At 35.8% G+C, this 16625-nt stretch overlaps 2 protein-coding genes across 4 annotated transcripts in view; one reads left to right on the top strand and one right to left on the bottom strand.

Moving 5' to 3' along the window:
• Positions 1–4794, top strand: part of LOC125671608 (calcyphosin-like protein) — a 58130-nt gene extending 53336 nt beyond the window's left edge. For 2 of the 3 annotated variants that reach the window (XM_048907438.2, XM_056162323.1), the window contains exon 3: positions 4013–4794. In XM_048907438.2, the coding sequence (XP_048763395.1) occupies positions 4013–4269 (257 nt within the window). In that variant the 3' untranslated portion in view covers positions 4270–4794. Of the gene's footprint in view, positions 1–1085; positions 1864–4012 lie in introns of those variants that run through there. The other variant, XM_048907437.2, reaches the window with a different exon arrangement.
• Positions 4795–10187: 5393 nt separating this feature from the next.
• LOC125671607 (uncharacterized) lies at positions 10188–13842 on the bottom strand. Its single transcript, XM_048907436.2, has 3 exons — positions 12528–13842; positions 11054–11209; positions 10188–10896 (listed from the first exon to the last, which is right to left on the bottom strand). The coding sequence occupies exons 1-3, from the start codon at positions 12931–12933 to the stop codon at positions 10529–10531; spliced, it is 930 nt and encodes a 309-aa protein (XP_048763393.2). The 5' UTR covers positions 12934–13842; the 3' UTR covers positions 10188–10528.
• Between the last annotated feature and the right edge of the window lie 2783 nt (positions 13843–16625).

Here is a 16625-nt window from a genome sequence, read left to right as displayed (position 1 = left end):
CGTTTACATTAAATGTTAATTTATCATCTTGTATAATGATCCTTCTGTAGAAGGAGAGGGATTTGATAGACAGAGCCTGTTGTCTAAGCCTATTCATTTATGAATACAAATTATATATTGTTTGAATCATTGAGTCAACAAGTGGTATTGAAAAGAATTATCTCAATCATAACCTCTTCAAATACGAGACTTCTATCAGAAATTACGCGTATTTCTGATTGGGTTCGATTACACGAAAAATAATTTTCTATCAGCTATTTCAGCGAGCTGTGGTTCTGTTAAAAGTTGATTGTAAAAGACCGTCCTATTTATGAAGGCCGGGTTATGCTATTCGATATACCTTGAGATGGGAGTATATCAATCAAAGTAAAGCAAGAGAATATTTTTCTCTAGAACACGACCACACTTTGTCACATTCTGAACATGTTTGTATAGACTCTGTTTCTTTACATGTAAAACTTATACGGTGCCAAGTTTGATGCACCAGATGCGCATTTCGACAAATAATGTCTCTTCAGTGATGCTCAACCGAAATGTTTGAAATCCGAAATAACAATAAACTTGCTAGAACTATTTTAGGGGAAAACAGAATGCCAAAAAAGTGGAGTCAAATTCGTCTATGGATAAGAACTATGCATGAGGGAGATAATCCTTAATTTTGAAATTAATTTCTAAATTTTATCACGGCAATTGATTATACATCCGTATTTTGAAGCTAGTAACGAAGTACTTAGCTACTGGGCTGTAGAGACCCTCGGGGAATAACAGTCCACCAGCAGAGGCCTCGACCCAGGGGTCATAATGTAAAACTTATACGATACCCATTTTGGTGCACCAGATGCGCATTTCGACAAATAATGTCTCTGCATGTGATGTCAGCATCAATTTAAAGCATTTAGTCCGTTCGAACATGAAATCGTTAAAAGACCTGTTTAACATGGGCTGAAATTACAAAGTTTGCGAAATTAGAAAAAATGTATTTCATAATTGTCAGTCTTATTAACGGCTCATATGATAATACTTTTAGATTTTTATTGAGTGGAAAAGGCAGATATGTAATATTATGACGATAATTTTGAATTTCTTTTTTTTTTTCAAATCGGATGTAGTCGATAGCTGTTTCGCAATGATTCTTCGTGTGTTAGAGATCATTTCCTACGATCACGGGCACCTGTGGCTGCTCTGTATTGGAAATCGTTACGGGTAATGGGACCCGTTGCATTCTTAACTAGATACTTGTTATGGAAACAAGACACACAATAGAAATAGATGTGCAGTTTATGGTTCAAAAATGAACAGTTTTATGAAGGTCAGATCTTTCCCTAGGATTGCTGTTACAGACTACTGCAGTATACGAGATCTTATTAGTTATCATTAATTAGACATTGGAAAGGCTGTGGTAAAGTTTCAGTGAATCATTGTTGGAGCACTCGTAACCTTTGAACTTTTCGTCTAGTGTATACAAAACAGACGCCGTTATGTATTGTAGTTGGAAGAAAGAGATGGCAGAACGTGCCGGCGAATTATTTGACCGCTTACGTAACAAATGTCTCTCCCGAGGGTACGGGGGTATTAAAGACCTAGCAGTAGTTTTCAGGAAAATGGATATCGATTACTCCAAAAGATTAACCAAAGAGGAGCTTAAGGATGGAACCAGCTTGTATGGTCTACACTTGGACGAAGGCGATCTTAACGTGCTGTTTGTCTCATTTGACATGGACGAAAACAAAACGATTGATTTCTGTGAATTTTTACATAGATTAAGACCAAAAATGTCCCAGATGCGAGAGAACGTTATCATGGAAGCGTTTACCAAATGGGACGTGAATGAAGACGGGCATTTGAATATAGATGATCTGAAAGGTACACTATACGTCTCAGGGTAAAATGGTAGCGAATTATAACGCTAAATTAGTAATCGTTATAAGTTTAATAATACTTTTTTCACGTGTGTAGATATACAGACATGGAAATAGCAATTGTAGTTTGGGGAATTTTTTTTTGTGATAGCATTATTGTTTACATATGTGCGAACATTTACTAAGTTTGATGACGAACGCAGCCAATTATAAATAGGTTTCCGATCCGACAGCATCTGAAGCGTGCAATGGAGAGAGTATGGCACGTGCCTTCTAGATATACATGTAAATAATTGATATCAACTCAATCAACACTTAGTGTGTTTTTCAAAAAATACTTGCTTTCAATGAATTGACAACGATATGTTTATAGATTTATTGAGTAAGGCAAAATCATGAGAAGAATAGTGCATGATATACATTTCTAAAGATATACAGTAAATTTTAACCCCAAAAAAACATGAAAATAAGCATAGGTAAAAATTTAGAACTAACGACGTTAGTTACCGTGATTATCCATGAAAGCTTCAACTCCCAATTATTCACTTCAAATATTTATCTTATGAATTTTCTCTGAATCATGTTCGATCCTTTCACTTAAAGAATAGGAAATTAAACTCAAAACAGAGACATTACAAACATTTAAAGGCCTGGCCGTATTTGCAGCAACAAATGCTGCTCAATAAATTGATGTTTGGCGTGGTAACCGGTTGAGAAACCACAACGTATGTAACCAAAAGATTTGAAGTTTGAAGAGTGAGTATTTGTGATCAATACATTCGAGCTTCACGACAAAAGCAACATTTTTAAAATATAGCATTGGTTTTCCATTGAAATGCACAAACTATCCTGTCAGTCGTTTTCTTCCAAAGGATGATGGTGATGTACCCGAGTTTTAAAAATCTGAACAAGGTAGAATGTAATACTATATATTAATATTAGAACTACATTATACCTAATCTCAGCGAGAGGCGTCAGTCCAAATATCCAGCCTCGACGAATCTCGCTGAGATTACATTATACCTAACGTACTTATTCTTTCCCTGTATATAATGTAGTTCAACATGGCCATCACATTGAATGCTTACTTAATTCATTCTGACCTCTACTATATGTATGTACCTGTAATTTATTATTTCAATACTACAAGTGACTGTACATTTTAGGTCACTCAAGTCACCAAATGATCTATTGCAATTGATCAGCGTCCGTAGTCAGTCGTGTGTTTTAACATCTTGACAACTATCATTCCCATTCTTTTCAAATTTTGGTATGAAGCATCTTTGGACAAGGAGGACATAAATTGTACATTTCAGGACTCCTGCACCCGTGCAGCCTTATGAGTGGACCAAAATCAGCCAGAAATTGACCAATTTTCAAAACTTTTCTTCTCTACAACCGCACATCTGTAAGATAAACTAAATGCATAGTCATGTAGAGCAGGAAGGATTCTACCAAAATTGTAAATTTCATGATTCCTGGGATCCCAGGACGGGACCAAACTTTTTAATTAGTATTTATGTGTAAAATCTTTAAATGACATCTTCTTTAATGTTATTGCTACTAAAATAAAACTAAATTGATATTTAGAAGGAGTGGGTAGTCCTTTGCAAAGAGTGTAAATTTCATGACCCCAGGGGTAAGGGTTTTGGTGTCAGGTCGGTCCAAAATGGCTAGTGATTAAATGTGTGTTGATAATTGAACATTTACATGTATAACTTCCTGATAATTACCTTTTCCAGTCTTTTCAAATGTGGTATGAAGCATCTTTTGGACAAGGTACCCCATAATCCTAAGTCTGGTGCTTTACGAGTTACATCTGATTACGCCCATCGGGCCAGTCTGACCGCGCTATACAATCAATCCTTCCCATCATTTATATTTATGCCCCAAAACGGTCATGTTCTTTCCTAGCATACATTTTCATCTCTCAATCCCGGGGGTAGGTCGATGACATCAAATGCATGTAAAAAGTATCATGGAATCGGGGGAGATACATGTAATCTCTATTGATCAAACTGGGATTAGTACCAACTGGGATTAGTACCAAGTCCCTCTGAATATTCTTTAAAATGGTCAACCAGACACCACGTCTGTACCTGGATCCGACCTTCCTAACATTAAAATGTACATTCGGTTTTTCTCTTTTTCAGTTGTTTATGCTGCAAATGCAAGAAACCACCCGAAGTATCAGTCGGGTGAGTGGACGGAGGACGAGGTCTTACGAAGTTTTCTTGACAGCATCGACACGCCCGGTAACCCGGATGGAAAAGTGACACGTGACGAGTTTATGAATTACTACGCTGGCGTCAGTGCAACGATAGATGACGACTGTTATTTTGATTTGATGATGCGCTCCTGTTATGGTCTTCCACCAAAAAGCTCGCAATCAAAGCAGAGACCTCAGTAACTTGTTCAAAGTTATCGACATTCGGGTTGATATTATACTGAAATAGCAATTGTTTTGTTTCATGGGGAAACTTTTGAATTTGCAAAACCATAACATTACGTAATGATTGATGTCCTTAGGTTTTTATTCATGACAATTTTGATACATAAGTGCGATATACCGCTTTAGATACATACTTGCAGCATCAGACATTTTCATATCTTGTGATAGTTTGGGGAAAAAGAAAGAAGTGAATTCCCTCGTGTGAAATCTATTATCACTAAACGTTGAAGGTTTATATTGCATTGTTTCATTTGCAATATCTTACCTAAGTAGTGCTGACATTTTTTTAACGTAACAACATGACGAAGTATTACTAAATAGAGTATCCTAATGCTTTATTCGCAATACGTAGGGCGGGATATAATATGAAATGCCAAATAACGAATACGAATATTTGTGATAAAATGCAGTATGTTGAAATAAAAGTGTTTAAATATTTAGCATAGAAATTGTTTCAAAATAAAGAAAAATTTGGAATACCAATCTTGTCAAATTTCAAGTCGTTTTTAAACAACGAAAGGCAGAACACGATTCCCGTCGGGAGAAGTCTAAATGAAGATGAAAGGTGAAGATAACAAACAGTGATCAATCTTATAACTACTATAAGCAATACAAAATACATGTAGATAGTTGGGCAAACACGGACCCCTGGACACACCAGCGGTGGGATCAGGTGCCCAGGAGGAGCAAGCATCCCTCGTCGACCGGCCACACCCGCCGTGAGCCCTATATCCCGATCAGGTAATATAAACGAAGCTATCCGCAGCCAAAATCAGTGCGCCAAGAACGGTCTAACAATCGGTATGAAACACGTCAGACAGCATTTGACCCAATGATAGGTTGTATTGGCAACTAAATCGTTATAACGACCATAGAATTTGCGAAAAGCTGACTTTAAACGAGACTTTTGAAACCCCTGTACCATGAGATAAAACTTTAGCTTGATTTTCGGATATTTCTAAAGTCTTCTACTTAAAATGTCGAAATGAAAAACAATTTTATCAAATGGGAGTCATAGAACTTTTCCGTAAGTTTCGCAAAATTAAAATTGGCAAATAGGCGGAAGGTATTAATGTACCTGTGGTTTTGAATTACATTGCAATATGTATACGGTCTTGCAATTAAACGAGACTGTTTGTACCCTTGCATCATCAACTTGTTTGTCAGTAGCCTGTTTCAATTTAAAAACTGACCATAGGCAGAACAAGCTCTTGCGTATCGAATCAGTTGAGAGATATAAACAATTCATGAGAAAAAGATGCGGCTGTTGATAGTTCCTTGTTTCATAACGAATACAATGATTTAAATTAGTCGTTTCTTCTGTATAGCTTGTCAAATCTATTTCAAAGCAGTCAAATGTATACAGACATTTTCCCCACATTTGTTAAAATATAGAATCGCCACATCTCCATACTCATTCTCCTTGACGAACACCTGCCAATACGTAACGAATTCTATTGCATGAACACCTGCCAATACGTAACGAATTCAATTGCATGAACACCAGGCAATACGTAACGAATTCTATTACATGAACACCTGGCAATACGTAAAGATTTATATTACATGATTTACATATTGAAATTAGTTAATTCGCGCAATTGCTTGAGTTTAAAAATAACATACATGTAACTAAAAATATCTGGACATAGGAAAATAAACAGATGTACTTATCCTCGACATCTCAAAGGTTTTCATTCTACATAAGTTAGAATTATTTCTACATAAATTAAATCACTATGGAATCAGGGAGAAACAAAGAACTGGATAGAGAGAATCTTACGAAACCAACAAGTTATAGTTTTACGAGGCAACTGTAGATTCTGGAGTCCTTCAGGGTTCTGTTCTTGTGCCTAGCCTATTTCTCCTCTATATCAACGACTTGCCTCTCATCTTATCTTCTACAGTCAGACTCTTCGCCGATTACACCATTGTTTATATCGCTTATAAAACAGAAACAGACAAGAAAGCACTATAGGAAGACCTAGAAAATCAGGAATTTGGAAGAAAATTGGAAAATGGAATTCCATCCAGACAAATGCACAGTATTCACTTTATCCAAAAATGGCAATCAATTATGTATTGATTTCTCTCTCCACAACCACACCATAGCTCACGAAACTTCAATTCAATATGTAAACTGCACAATATCTAGGGAATCCATATAAATAGCATCTGTAAAAAGGCAAACAGAACACTAGGATGTCTTAGGCGCAACCTAAACTCACGATATTAAAGAGAAGGCCTAGAAATCCTAAGTATGACCTCAGCTTGAATACCGTGGCTCAGTCAGTGTATGGGACCCATACAAGCAGGGACACATAGACTAGAGCGAGTACAAAGAGGGACAGCATGATGTGTGATGGATAGCTACAGAAACCGTCCGAATGTAGGAGAAATGATAAAGCTGGATCAACTAGGGGATACGGATAAGTAGTTCGTTTTAACCGACTAACACCATCAAAATATGAGTACTTGTCACAAAATAGTTCCAATTGATCATAGTTTCACCTTTTTACATAAAAAAATTACTCATCACAAAATATTTCGCGTTAAAAGTAAACAAGTCGACACCTTACAATCATAACATATATATCTCACCACAAAGGTCGATACCAAACCGGATAGCTACCATCAACATAAACGTCTACAGATCGACGCCCAATTGTTGCCTAATCACTCTGAGCTCCATAAGGAATACTCATGTGAAAAATCAAAGCTCTAGCACTCACGGTTCAAAGTTATTAGCAAGGTTAAAGTTTCAGAGAGAATTACAGAATGACAGACTGGACAAAAACAATATGCCCCCCGATCTTCCATATCGGGGGCATAAAAACTTGTCTATCATTATAAAGACCGACAGGTCGACACCAATCCATTTTATCCTTATTATCAACAATTTTCAAATCACTATCACCGTAAAGGTTGACTGGTCTACACACAAAATGATTAACCTCACTAACATCATAACATTTTACAGGTCAACAGCCATATTTCATATAGATTATCTATCAACAGAGCATCACACCCACCCGAAAGATTATAATAAGTCTTCGCACACCACTTATTGTTGGCCTCGTATCCAACTTAGAGATTAAGGCTAGTTCTGCGCATCAAATAAATTATTGCTATAACCATCTCAATTAATGCGCGCATCAAATCAGTTATTGCTCTCATTAATTGAATTAATGCGTGCATCAAAATTCAATTATTGCGCGCAAGAATTGAGTTGACGATAACTTCAAATAATTTAAGATATCTTCAATTATTTCTGTTTATGCTAATTTGGCGCTCTATAAACTTACAATGCGCGCATCAAATCAAGTATTGTTCTCATCAATTGAGGTAGTGTGCTCTCACCAATTGTATTGATAGTAATTGATTTGATGCGCGCATCAAATCCAGTTATTTTGCGCAGTGATTGAGTTGATATCTTCAATTATTTGAATTTTTGTTCATTTGGCACTCTATTAAACTTACAATGTCGCGATCATCAGATTTAATGAATTTCTTTGCAATTAACAATGAGAGTAAAGAATACTTCAACAGTTATAAACATTTTGGAAGGAAAATCCTATATTATTTTATTTTTTTTGGACACAGAAGGAAAAGCAATCGTAGAAACACGATTAAAAATTGAATACATGTATCATGAAACAAGAGGCCCACAGGCCTTATCGGTCACCTGAATACTAATGAAAAGATTCACTACTTCCATGGGCTATGAAATCTAGAAAAAATTCCTGTTCTGAATATCTAAGCTAAATTCTAATGTTCAGCAACAGTATAAAAGAAGATGTGTTCTTAAAACTTCACTGCCTTCAAAAGTGCATACACTGATGAAAGGCTTTAGATAATAGGTGTATTAACATTAAAACTTCAAAAGATATGACTAATTTGGACTCATCCTAAAGTCCTAACCCTGGGTTTTGATTGAAATTCACTATTTTTTGTGCATCCATTTCTGCTATTCCTAGGTATGCATTTAGATTTTATACAGTATCAACAAACTTACATACAAATACTATATACTGAGTTTGGCTCCACCATGGGGTCAGAACCCTTACTCTGGGGATCATCAAATTTACAATTTTGGTAGAGGCCTTCCTGCTCTCCCATCACCATGCATTTAGTTTTTCCTACACGTGTTCGGTTCTTGAGAAGAAGATTTTTGAAAATTTGTCAATTTTGGGCAGTTTTTGCCCCGCCCCTAAGGCCACAGGGGTGCAGGAATCCTGAAATTTACAATTTATGTCCCCCTTCTTCCAAAGATGCTTCATACCAAATTTGAAAAGAATTGGAATCAAGAAGAAGTTAAAAATGTCTATTGTTCACACATTTAATAACTGACCATTTTGCCCCCACCTTGATACTAAAACCCCTACCCCTGAGGTCATTAAATTTACAATTTTGGTAAAGGACTACCTGCTCTTTCTAAATATTTATTTAGTTTCAGTATAGTATCAACAGCACTAAAGAAGATGTTAGTTTAAACAATATTTATTCGTAAATAATTCGATAATGTTTAGAATGTCTTATACATAAAATAGATTGAGAAACAAGCCAAAAGGCTTATATTAATCTCGCTCTAAAAGAAGATGTTATTTAAGTGTTTTACACATAAACACTATATACCATAGTTTGGCCCCACCCTGGGGTCAGAACCCCTACCCCGTGGATCCTGAATTTACAATTTTGGTAGAGGCCTTCCAGCTCTCCATCACCATGCATTTAGTTTTTCTTACACGTGCGGTTCTTGAGAAAAATATTTTTGAAAATTTGTCGATTTTGAGCAGCTTTTACCCCGTCCCTAAGGCCCAAGGGGTGCTGGAGGCCTGGGATTTACAATTTATGTCCCCCTTGTCCCAAAGATGCTTCATACCAAATTTGAAAAGAAATGAATTGGCAGTTATCAAGAAGAAGTTAAAAATGTTCAATTGTTAACGCACGACGGACGACGCAGGAAGACGGACAACCAAGTCTACTCAGGTGACCTAAAAAGTATAAAAGTCACTAGCTGTAGATGTGCACAGATACTATATATCACCAATTTAAAAAAAAAATATATAGGAACTCTTCAATATCAGGAGATGAACTATTACGTAATGGGTATCGTCAGTTGAATGGAAAATTTAGTGACTATTTTAGTTTGGGATTTTCATACCTAGACAGTAAGCAATGCAGCATTGGTACTGATAAAGAGTTATTCAACACGCAGTCAAATCACTTGTTTGAACTGAATGGCAGTAGGTCCACAATTATTATGACTAGGTCCACAATTATTGCTAAAACCGGCGATGATTAATGTGAATTTCCAGATATGAATTATAAAGGGCTGCTCCGAAATTCGGTGAAGGCGTCAGCTGCCATATTGTACTATAATAATTTTCAATAGCTACTATACTTCTAAAATTAATACGATACATATGCCTTATACTCTACAAAAATAAAAAGTCTGCATTATTTCTAAATCTTTATTGGTATGACAAAGTCTAAGAAATTATTAAAGCTTCCGAATAACATCTTATAATTGAAAAGGGAGAAGGCATCATTCTACATAATATTGAATAGAGATAATGTGTCGGCTTTATGATATTCAATAGGAAAACTAGCAGCTTACATAATATTGAATACGGTGAATTCATCAGCTTACATAATATTGAATACGGTGAATTCATCAGCTTACATAATATTGAATACGGTGAATTCATCAGCTTACATAATATTGAATACGGTGAATTCATCAGCTTACATAATATTGAATACGGTGAATTCATCAGCTTACATAATATTGATAAGGCAAATGCTTCGATTTATATGGGGGGGGAAATGTGAGAATTGTTAAAGAAAAACAAAAAAACAACAAAAAACAGAAATGCAGTAGCTCGTTACGTCATAAAATAAACTTTTAAAACATTTTATATGTATGTATTTCATGCACAAGAGTTAAATGAATAGTACAAAAATTATGAGTTTATGATAAGTCACATGGATGGCTTCAAGTTTTTAAAGTGTCATTTGCTATCATGGATAATATTGGTGTCGTTTATTAATTTTCAATCTGAAGTTAAAAACGATTATATGACAAATTATTTTCGACTTCAGATTAAAAAATTAATAAACGACAATGGTCATTTCTTAACAAATCAGGAATTCAGCAGTTTGAGACAAAAGCACATGAGCTGTTTTCTCTTCGAAAACAATGATGAAAAAAGATTCACTTCTTCTCTGGAAGGGGTCCCGCCCCCTCATTTGCCTCTATAGCGTTGACAAGAGGGATTTTCAACCCAACCGCTGCAGTGTAACCGGGCGGTGCAATGGTTGTGTATGGATGCTGAGAGAAGATGCCCTGGTTGGTCCCTCTGTGAATGTGGTAAACGTGTACGTCATCGATGGCTTTGTTTCTAGACAGGATGCACAAGTGTGCAACAGCAGAAACAAGGACGAGGATGCCTCCAACACCCCCGATAGTGAGAGCCCACGGACAGTGAAAATGCAGGGGGTTGCTGTAGAGATGCGAGTAAAGAAGCTTGTAGCTCTGGGTCACAGTAATGGTCTTTACGACGACAGCGATGTAGGTTCCCGCTGTGCATGAAAATCGTACACGGTTTAAAACAAAATTATGTATGAAAGACAACATATACAAAAAAATTATGTTAATATAGAATAAGAGTTTTAAAACTCGCTTAAGCAAAATGAATAACATTTTCTTTAAAAAAAAATTGAGATTTTCGTTGTATACCTGAGACGATGAGACTGATGCACGCCAGTAATCCCGCACATCGGGATCTCGCTACACTGCGAGCGTACAAGATGGTACCAATGAAACCGAGGACTCCAAAGAACATCCCTACTGACGAGATGATCTGGAATTCCAACAGCCCGTGTCTACCCAGCTCTGAAAACCAGAAACGAGTTCAGTCCCTGGTCAATATACTTGCATGCAATTCATTAACCTATGTGTGACCGTTTATTTACAGTTGTCTAACCGCCTTTTCTTTAACAGATGGGTCCATTTGCCATATTAATAAGAAATATTATAATTATTCATATAGATATTTCATATTTAAAATAAAATATCTAAGAAACGGACGTTTCAAATATTGCATTACTGAGATTGTAATACTTTTGGCATTAATATGGAAAATTGTCAGTAATTTGTGGATACTTTATACTCCAAATACGTCTATCATTTAACTAAAGATAACTGGATTACATATTTATTTCTCGACTACGTTTTAGAGGAATATGTTTATATACTTATGAATATTTATGTTTCACATGTACATATATGTAGTACATGTATATAGCCTGATAATATTCTGCGTTCCTATCATGCACTCGCATCGAACTTGATAGTCAAGTGACGATAATACGGAAGAAGAATAGTCTTAGAAAAACGGTACAGAGGTAAAAAAAAAAAAAAAAAAAAAAAAAATCTTTAAAAAAATATTTCTAAATGGTTAAGATATAAAATAATGATTTTACTTAAAATGATCGCTATCATTCCTTTACTTAGCACGTGACAGTATTATGCATGACATCCAGAACACTTTCAAGATAAGAACTATTTTCTTAATAAAATGAACGCGTTACCGTATGATTTGTCAGGCTACAAAATGATAGTTGATGAATTATTTAAAGTTGTATGACTTGCTTTCCTCGTCATGGTATCAACAAAATGAAAAACGATGAAAAAACGTAGTTTATGATATATTGTTATAGTGTAAATGGAATGTAATTTATTCCCAATATTAGACATTAATCTAGTGAGAAAAAGTTGTACAGTAAATATACAATGTAGAGAGGGGTAATATATGAATATATAAGAAAATTTACAAGTCTCTTATATTTTACGTATTTTATCTTTCTACTTGCTACAACCAAACTGAACTAAAAATACGCATTACCCATGCCTTAATATCTTTTTAAACTCAAGTTTCTTTAAACCCGGATGTTTTATTAAAAGGGTCAAAAATAGGTGTGCAACAGCAGACAGGTTGTATATTAGTCATATTCTACTGATGCAAAACGTGTTTATATATGAACGAAAATGTAAACTTGCATCATCAATGATATTTTTAGAATCAAATATTTACAGTAGCTTTTGTCAATAATTGCACGAAATTTACGATGACAGAGATGTTTGAGCATTACGATGACAGAGATGTTTGAACATTACAATGACTTTTAAACCGGAAAAAAAAAAGATTTACCCTTCACTTCCTTGTACACAGAATTTGGGAATGAATACATAAATGGAGCTTCACGGTGACAGTAGTATGTGGTCACGTGACATTTCTTCCTCTTAGACTTTTCTCGCCTATCAATCATCCAGCTATCGTCCTGGAACTCCCTTTCTCCTGTCATCTCAAACGGAAGAGGTGTCATGTAACGATTTTTGGAATCGTGGAAGCAGACGGTAAAATACCATAGTCCTGCTGACAGGTGTACTTCCTCTCGATCATCGGGAGGAGTGTGGAAAAAGAAAGGCGACATCTCCGAGGGTTTATCCTGTATGGAAACACTGGTCCATCCTGGGCTGACAAAAGATACTGTCATCAAAACCACGCCGATAAAGGTAATTACCGCAAAAATCTTCAGTTTTCGACCGAGTTTCATCGTGGTTTACGGTTAGTATACTCCAATAATATTATCTCGACGAGAAACAGAAAATGGCTACTTGGCAGATGCAATGTCTTCTTCGTTCAGGTGCATCAAAACAAAATTCTACGCATGCGTCAGGTGTTGGATTTCATTGAATCGATAGTTACCTGTCTGCATGATTTACCTTGCTGTCCATTAGATGAGTTATAGAAGCATGACCAAGTCGTGGAACACGGCCAATAGAAAGTACTGTCACAATAGCGTTTACAAAAGAAGTTTCATTTTGCCAAATTAATCAATACGAGAATCAAATGCTACACGGTAGACCGCCTAGTGTTCCTATTAAGATACGCTCTATTAAACAGAATAGAGATTTCCTGTACATGTTAAAGTTGCCCCTCTTGCATCGATCAAGACAAAAGCGGTGAATTCTGGAAAATATTGGACTCGCTGAGGCGCTTTCAGAATGAACCAAGCTTCTATCTCACTTCTTAAAATTACTACTGTAAAATATTTACTTCAGAAGATTTGTAATTATCTGATTTAGTTTAACCCAGAAAATCATTATCGATTTATTAAATTGATTTTGTGTATTTAACACCTCATATGTACAAGTTTAGTCCAATATTTAACAGTATTAGAATAATTCATATGTCTATTGTTATCATTCAAAGCTTGACTACAGCACACGATGACGAAATTGTCAGTGAGAGATCGAAGATACAGAAGCTTTATTTACAACAGTTCAACAGAAGATCAGGGAAGCTTGTATTTCCACAAAATATAAGTAAAGCAACAAATAGATAAAACAGGAAGTAAAGCAACAAATAAATAAAACAGGAAGTAAAGCAACAAAGAAATTAGCTGCAGAACTGTAGCTCTCTGAAAAAATATATATATATATATATGAGTGTGTGTGTTTCATTGTAGTAGAGAGTTGATAGGATGTCTAAGGCGAAAAGCTGAAGCGGGTGAGGAATTCAGTTTATAACCCAATTTAATTGCAACAAGCGGTCGAAGTTCAGGCAAGATTTCTCAAATCACTTTGTGTGACACTATTCTGAGATTCGGAAGAGGCGTCAGTCCAAATATGTAGCCTCGACGAATCTCGTTGAGATTAGGACGACGGTGGTTGCTGAAGAGGTGCTAAACATTCAGAGAGAACTCACGCCAAGCTTCGGGACGAATCTTCCCTGAGTGGAAGGAAGTGTAGCGGAGAGTACATGTATATAGTACACAGGGAATTTGTACTCCTTCGCTAGTGAGCTAGCTTTACTGGTGATTTTATAGAGTCTCTCTCTTGATAAATCAAGATAAGCAACGACGAGCGTGATCAGCCCTTGGATGGGTGACCGCTACACGTTACATCATTATGCATCAAGAATTGTTGCTCTACTCCAGTTTGACCGCCGCGGTAGACGAGAGGTTAGAGCGTTCGCCCCGCATGCGGTAGGCCGGAGTTCGAATCCCGGCCGCGACAGACCTAAGTCGTTAAAACGGGTAGTGCCAGTTCCATCGCCAAACGCTCGGCATCAGGTGTGAATGTCAAGGGTCCTCGGGGATGACCTTAAAAACGGATGTCCCGTGTCACAGTTGGTGTGGCACGCTAAAGAACCCTCGCTGCTCAATGACCGTAAACGCCGAGCAAAAGGCCTAAATTTGAAGCCCTTGAACACCGGTTTTGGTGACGTCTCCATATGAGTGAAAAATTCTCGAGCGAGACGTTAAACAAAATACAATCAATCAATCCACTCCAGTGTCGTGTTAACGTGTGCTTGTATCTATATTGATTTACGTGTTGAGACGTCACTAGCTGTAGGTGAAGAGGCACACATTTTGATCTAAGGTCGTAGCAGCGAGGGACTTTATCGTGCCAACACCTATCGTGACACGGGACCTCCGTTAAGGTCGTATTCGAAAGACTCGTGACTTTCAATTCTAAAGTCGGGCGTTTGTCTAAGGAACGGTCACTACTTATATTATACGTCTTAATTAAGTTCTGACGCGGCGCCGGAATTGAATCCAAGCCTTCTGGTTGTGACGTGATTGCCCTAACTGATAGGCTAACTCGACCGGCGGTCCAGTTAGTTTTCTGTAAATCTATAGTCGAAAGTGAGTAGGAATGCCAGTTTTCATTGAATGAACAAAATACCCAAAACAAATTGAACTCCCAATTTAATTTTGGTCTAACTTTGGGAAAACAAATGTTACATTCACCTGGAAGGCACTTTGAGGTGAAAGCAATGGTGGAGTGTTGTTTTTTTTTTTTGTAGATTGTTGCATCTCAGCTAATCGGGGAGCTAGGAATTATTCGCTCATATGATAAAGTTATATTTGATCATATCATACATTGTAAATGAATAACCAATGCATTTTCTTGTCATGTAGAATTAACTCTCTAATGATTATTTTGTTAATTTACTTATTTGCCATCTGTGTGTGCATTAAAATATTTTGATAGTATATTTCTTTCTTTTCTATTTAGGTCTGTCAAGTCCAATATTTTGTGGACTTGACGTGTCAAAATAATGGACTCTTTTGAAATAATAATAGACTTCCTTACAAACACTATATAGTTTTGAGTGTGAGTGTGGTGGGTTTTTTTTTTTTTGGGGGGGGGGGGGGATATTGGATAACATAGACAAAGGTTGACCTCAAACAAATGTTTTGGCTTACAATAACTCATTACATAAAGTTCGCATAAATTTAACCTGAGTTCTCGCTCTGAAGAAGGATTTTAATGACTCCAAGGTATCAAGGAAATTCACAATGAATTTTGACTTTAATTCTAAATTATTTATGGGCACAAATCTGAAAATTAAAGTAATTCCACCCTCCTGTGATGTCATCAGATTTCGCAAAATCAATGATTTGGTTAGATTTATGCATGATAGGAACATAAATTTTGTTGGAGTCTTTTCCTATAGTTATTGTAAAAAATCTTGTTAAAAATAAAATATTTCAAAAGTCTAAGTTATAGATGAATAATCAATGATACGTTTCAAAATATTGAATCCAAGGACAATAACTCTGTTTCTATCGATTTCTTTATCAAGTCTATTATGCGATGATTTCCTTTATTTTTTACAGACAGTTTGTATATTTTTGTGAAGATACAGTTTCATGAAATTGTTATGAATGCTACTATATCGTCATAACCAGTTTTTATGTAATTTTAATAACGCTGTTTAATGAAAATTGCAATTTTCTGACGGTGATATATGATTCTGATTATGTACGTCTCACATCTTAAAAAGTGTGATGACCTATGTATTTTATTTGGTAATTTGTTAGTTTTAACTCTAATGAATGGAAATAAATACACAATTTAAACGTGTATCAGATAAAACTGCGAGTATGGAGTTACCTTAAGTCATCATTCACAAACTACATGTACAGGTACTCCAGTATACATAAATATGCATTGTATTATGTAAAATTACAAACGTTCCTTGTTTACCCTTCAGAAGAAACTAATAAAATGTAACAGGAAAACAATTCAAAATGCATTGCACATGTTTAAGAAATAATTAGAATTACATGTATTCCAGGATAGTTTTCAGATTGATCTTTATGCACATGTTCTCACGTATAATAACAAAACTACAGAAATCAATTTGGTGAAAATCTTAAAGATTTTTTTTAAATTAAAAATTATATAAAATTGTTTGATTTGAAAGGGCACAGAAATGAAATTTAATTCTGTT

This window comes from Ostrea edulis, chromosome 4 (genome assembly GCF_947568905.1).
Source record: "Ostrea edulis chromosome 4, xbOstEdul1.1, whole genome shotgun sequence".
Lineage (NCBI taxonomy): Eukaryota > Metazoa > Mollusca > Bivalvia > Ostreida > Ostreidae > Ostrea > Ostrea edulis.
The sequence above is the reverse complement of the archived record's forward strand: the minus strand, read 5'-3'. Positions and strand labels throughout refer to the sequence as shown.

Excerpts from the sequence above, each read along its gene's own strand:
- LOC125671607 (XM_048907436.2), bottom strand. The coding sequence starts at position 12,933 with ATGAAACTCGGTCGAAAACTGAAGATTTTTGCGGTAATTACCTTTATC. Across the intron at positions 11,210-12,527 it reads TGTGTACAAGGAAGTGAAGG|AGCTGGGTAGACACGGGCTG; the intron begins GTAAATCTTTTT and ends TCTGGTTTTCAG. Across the intron at positions 10,897-11,053 it reads CATCAGTCTCATCGTCTCAG|CGGGAACCTACATCGCTGTC; the intron begins GTATACAACGAA and ends TTTCATGCACAG.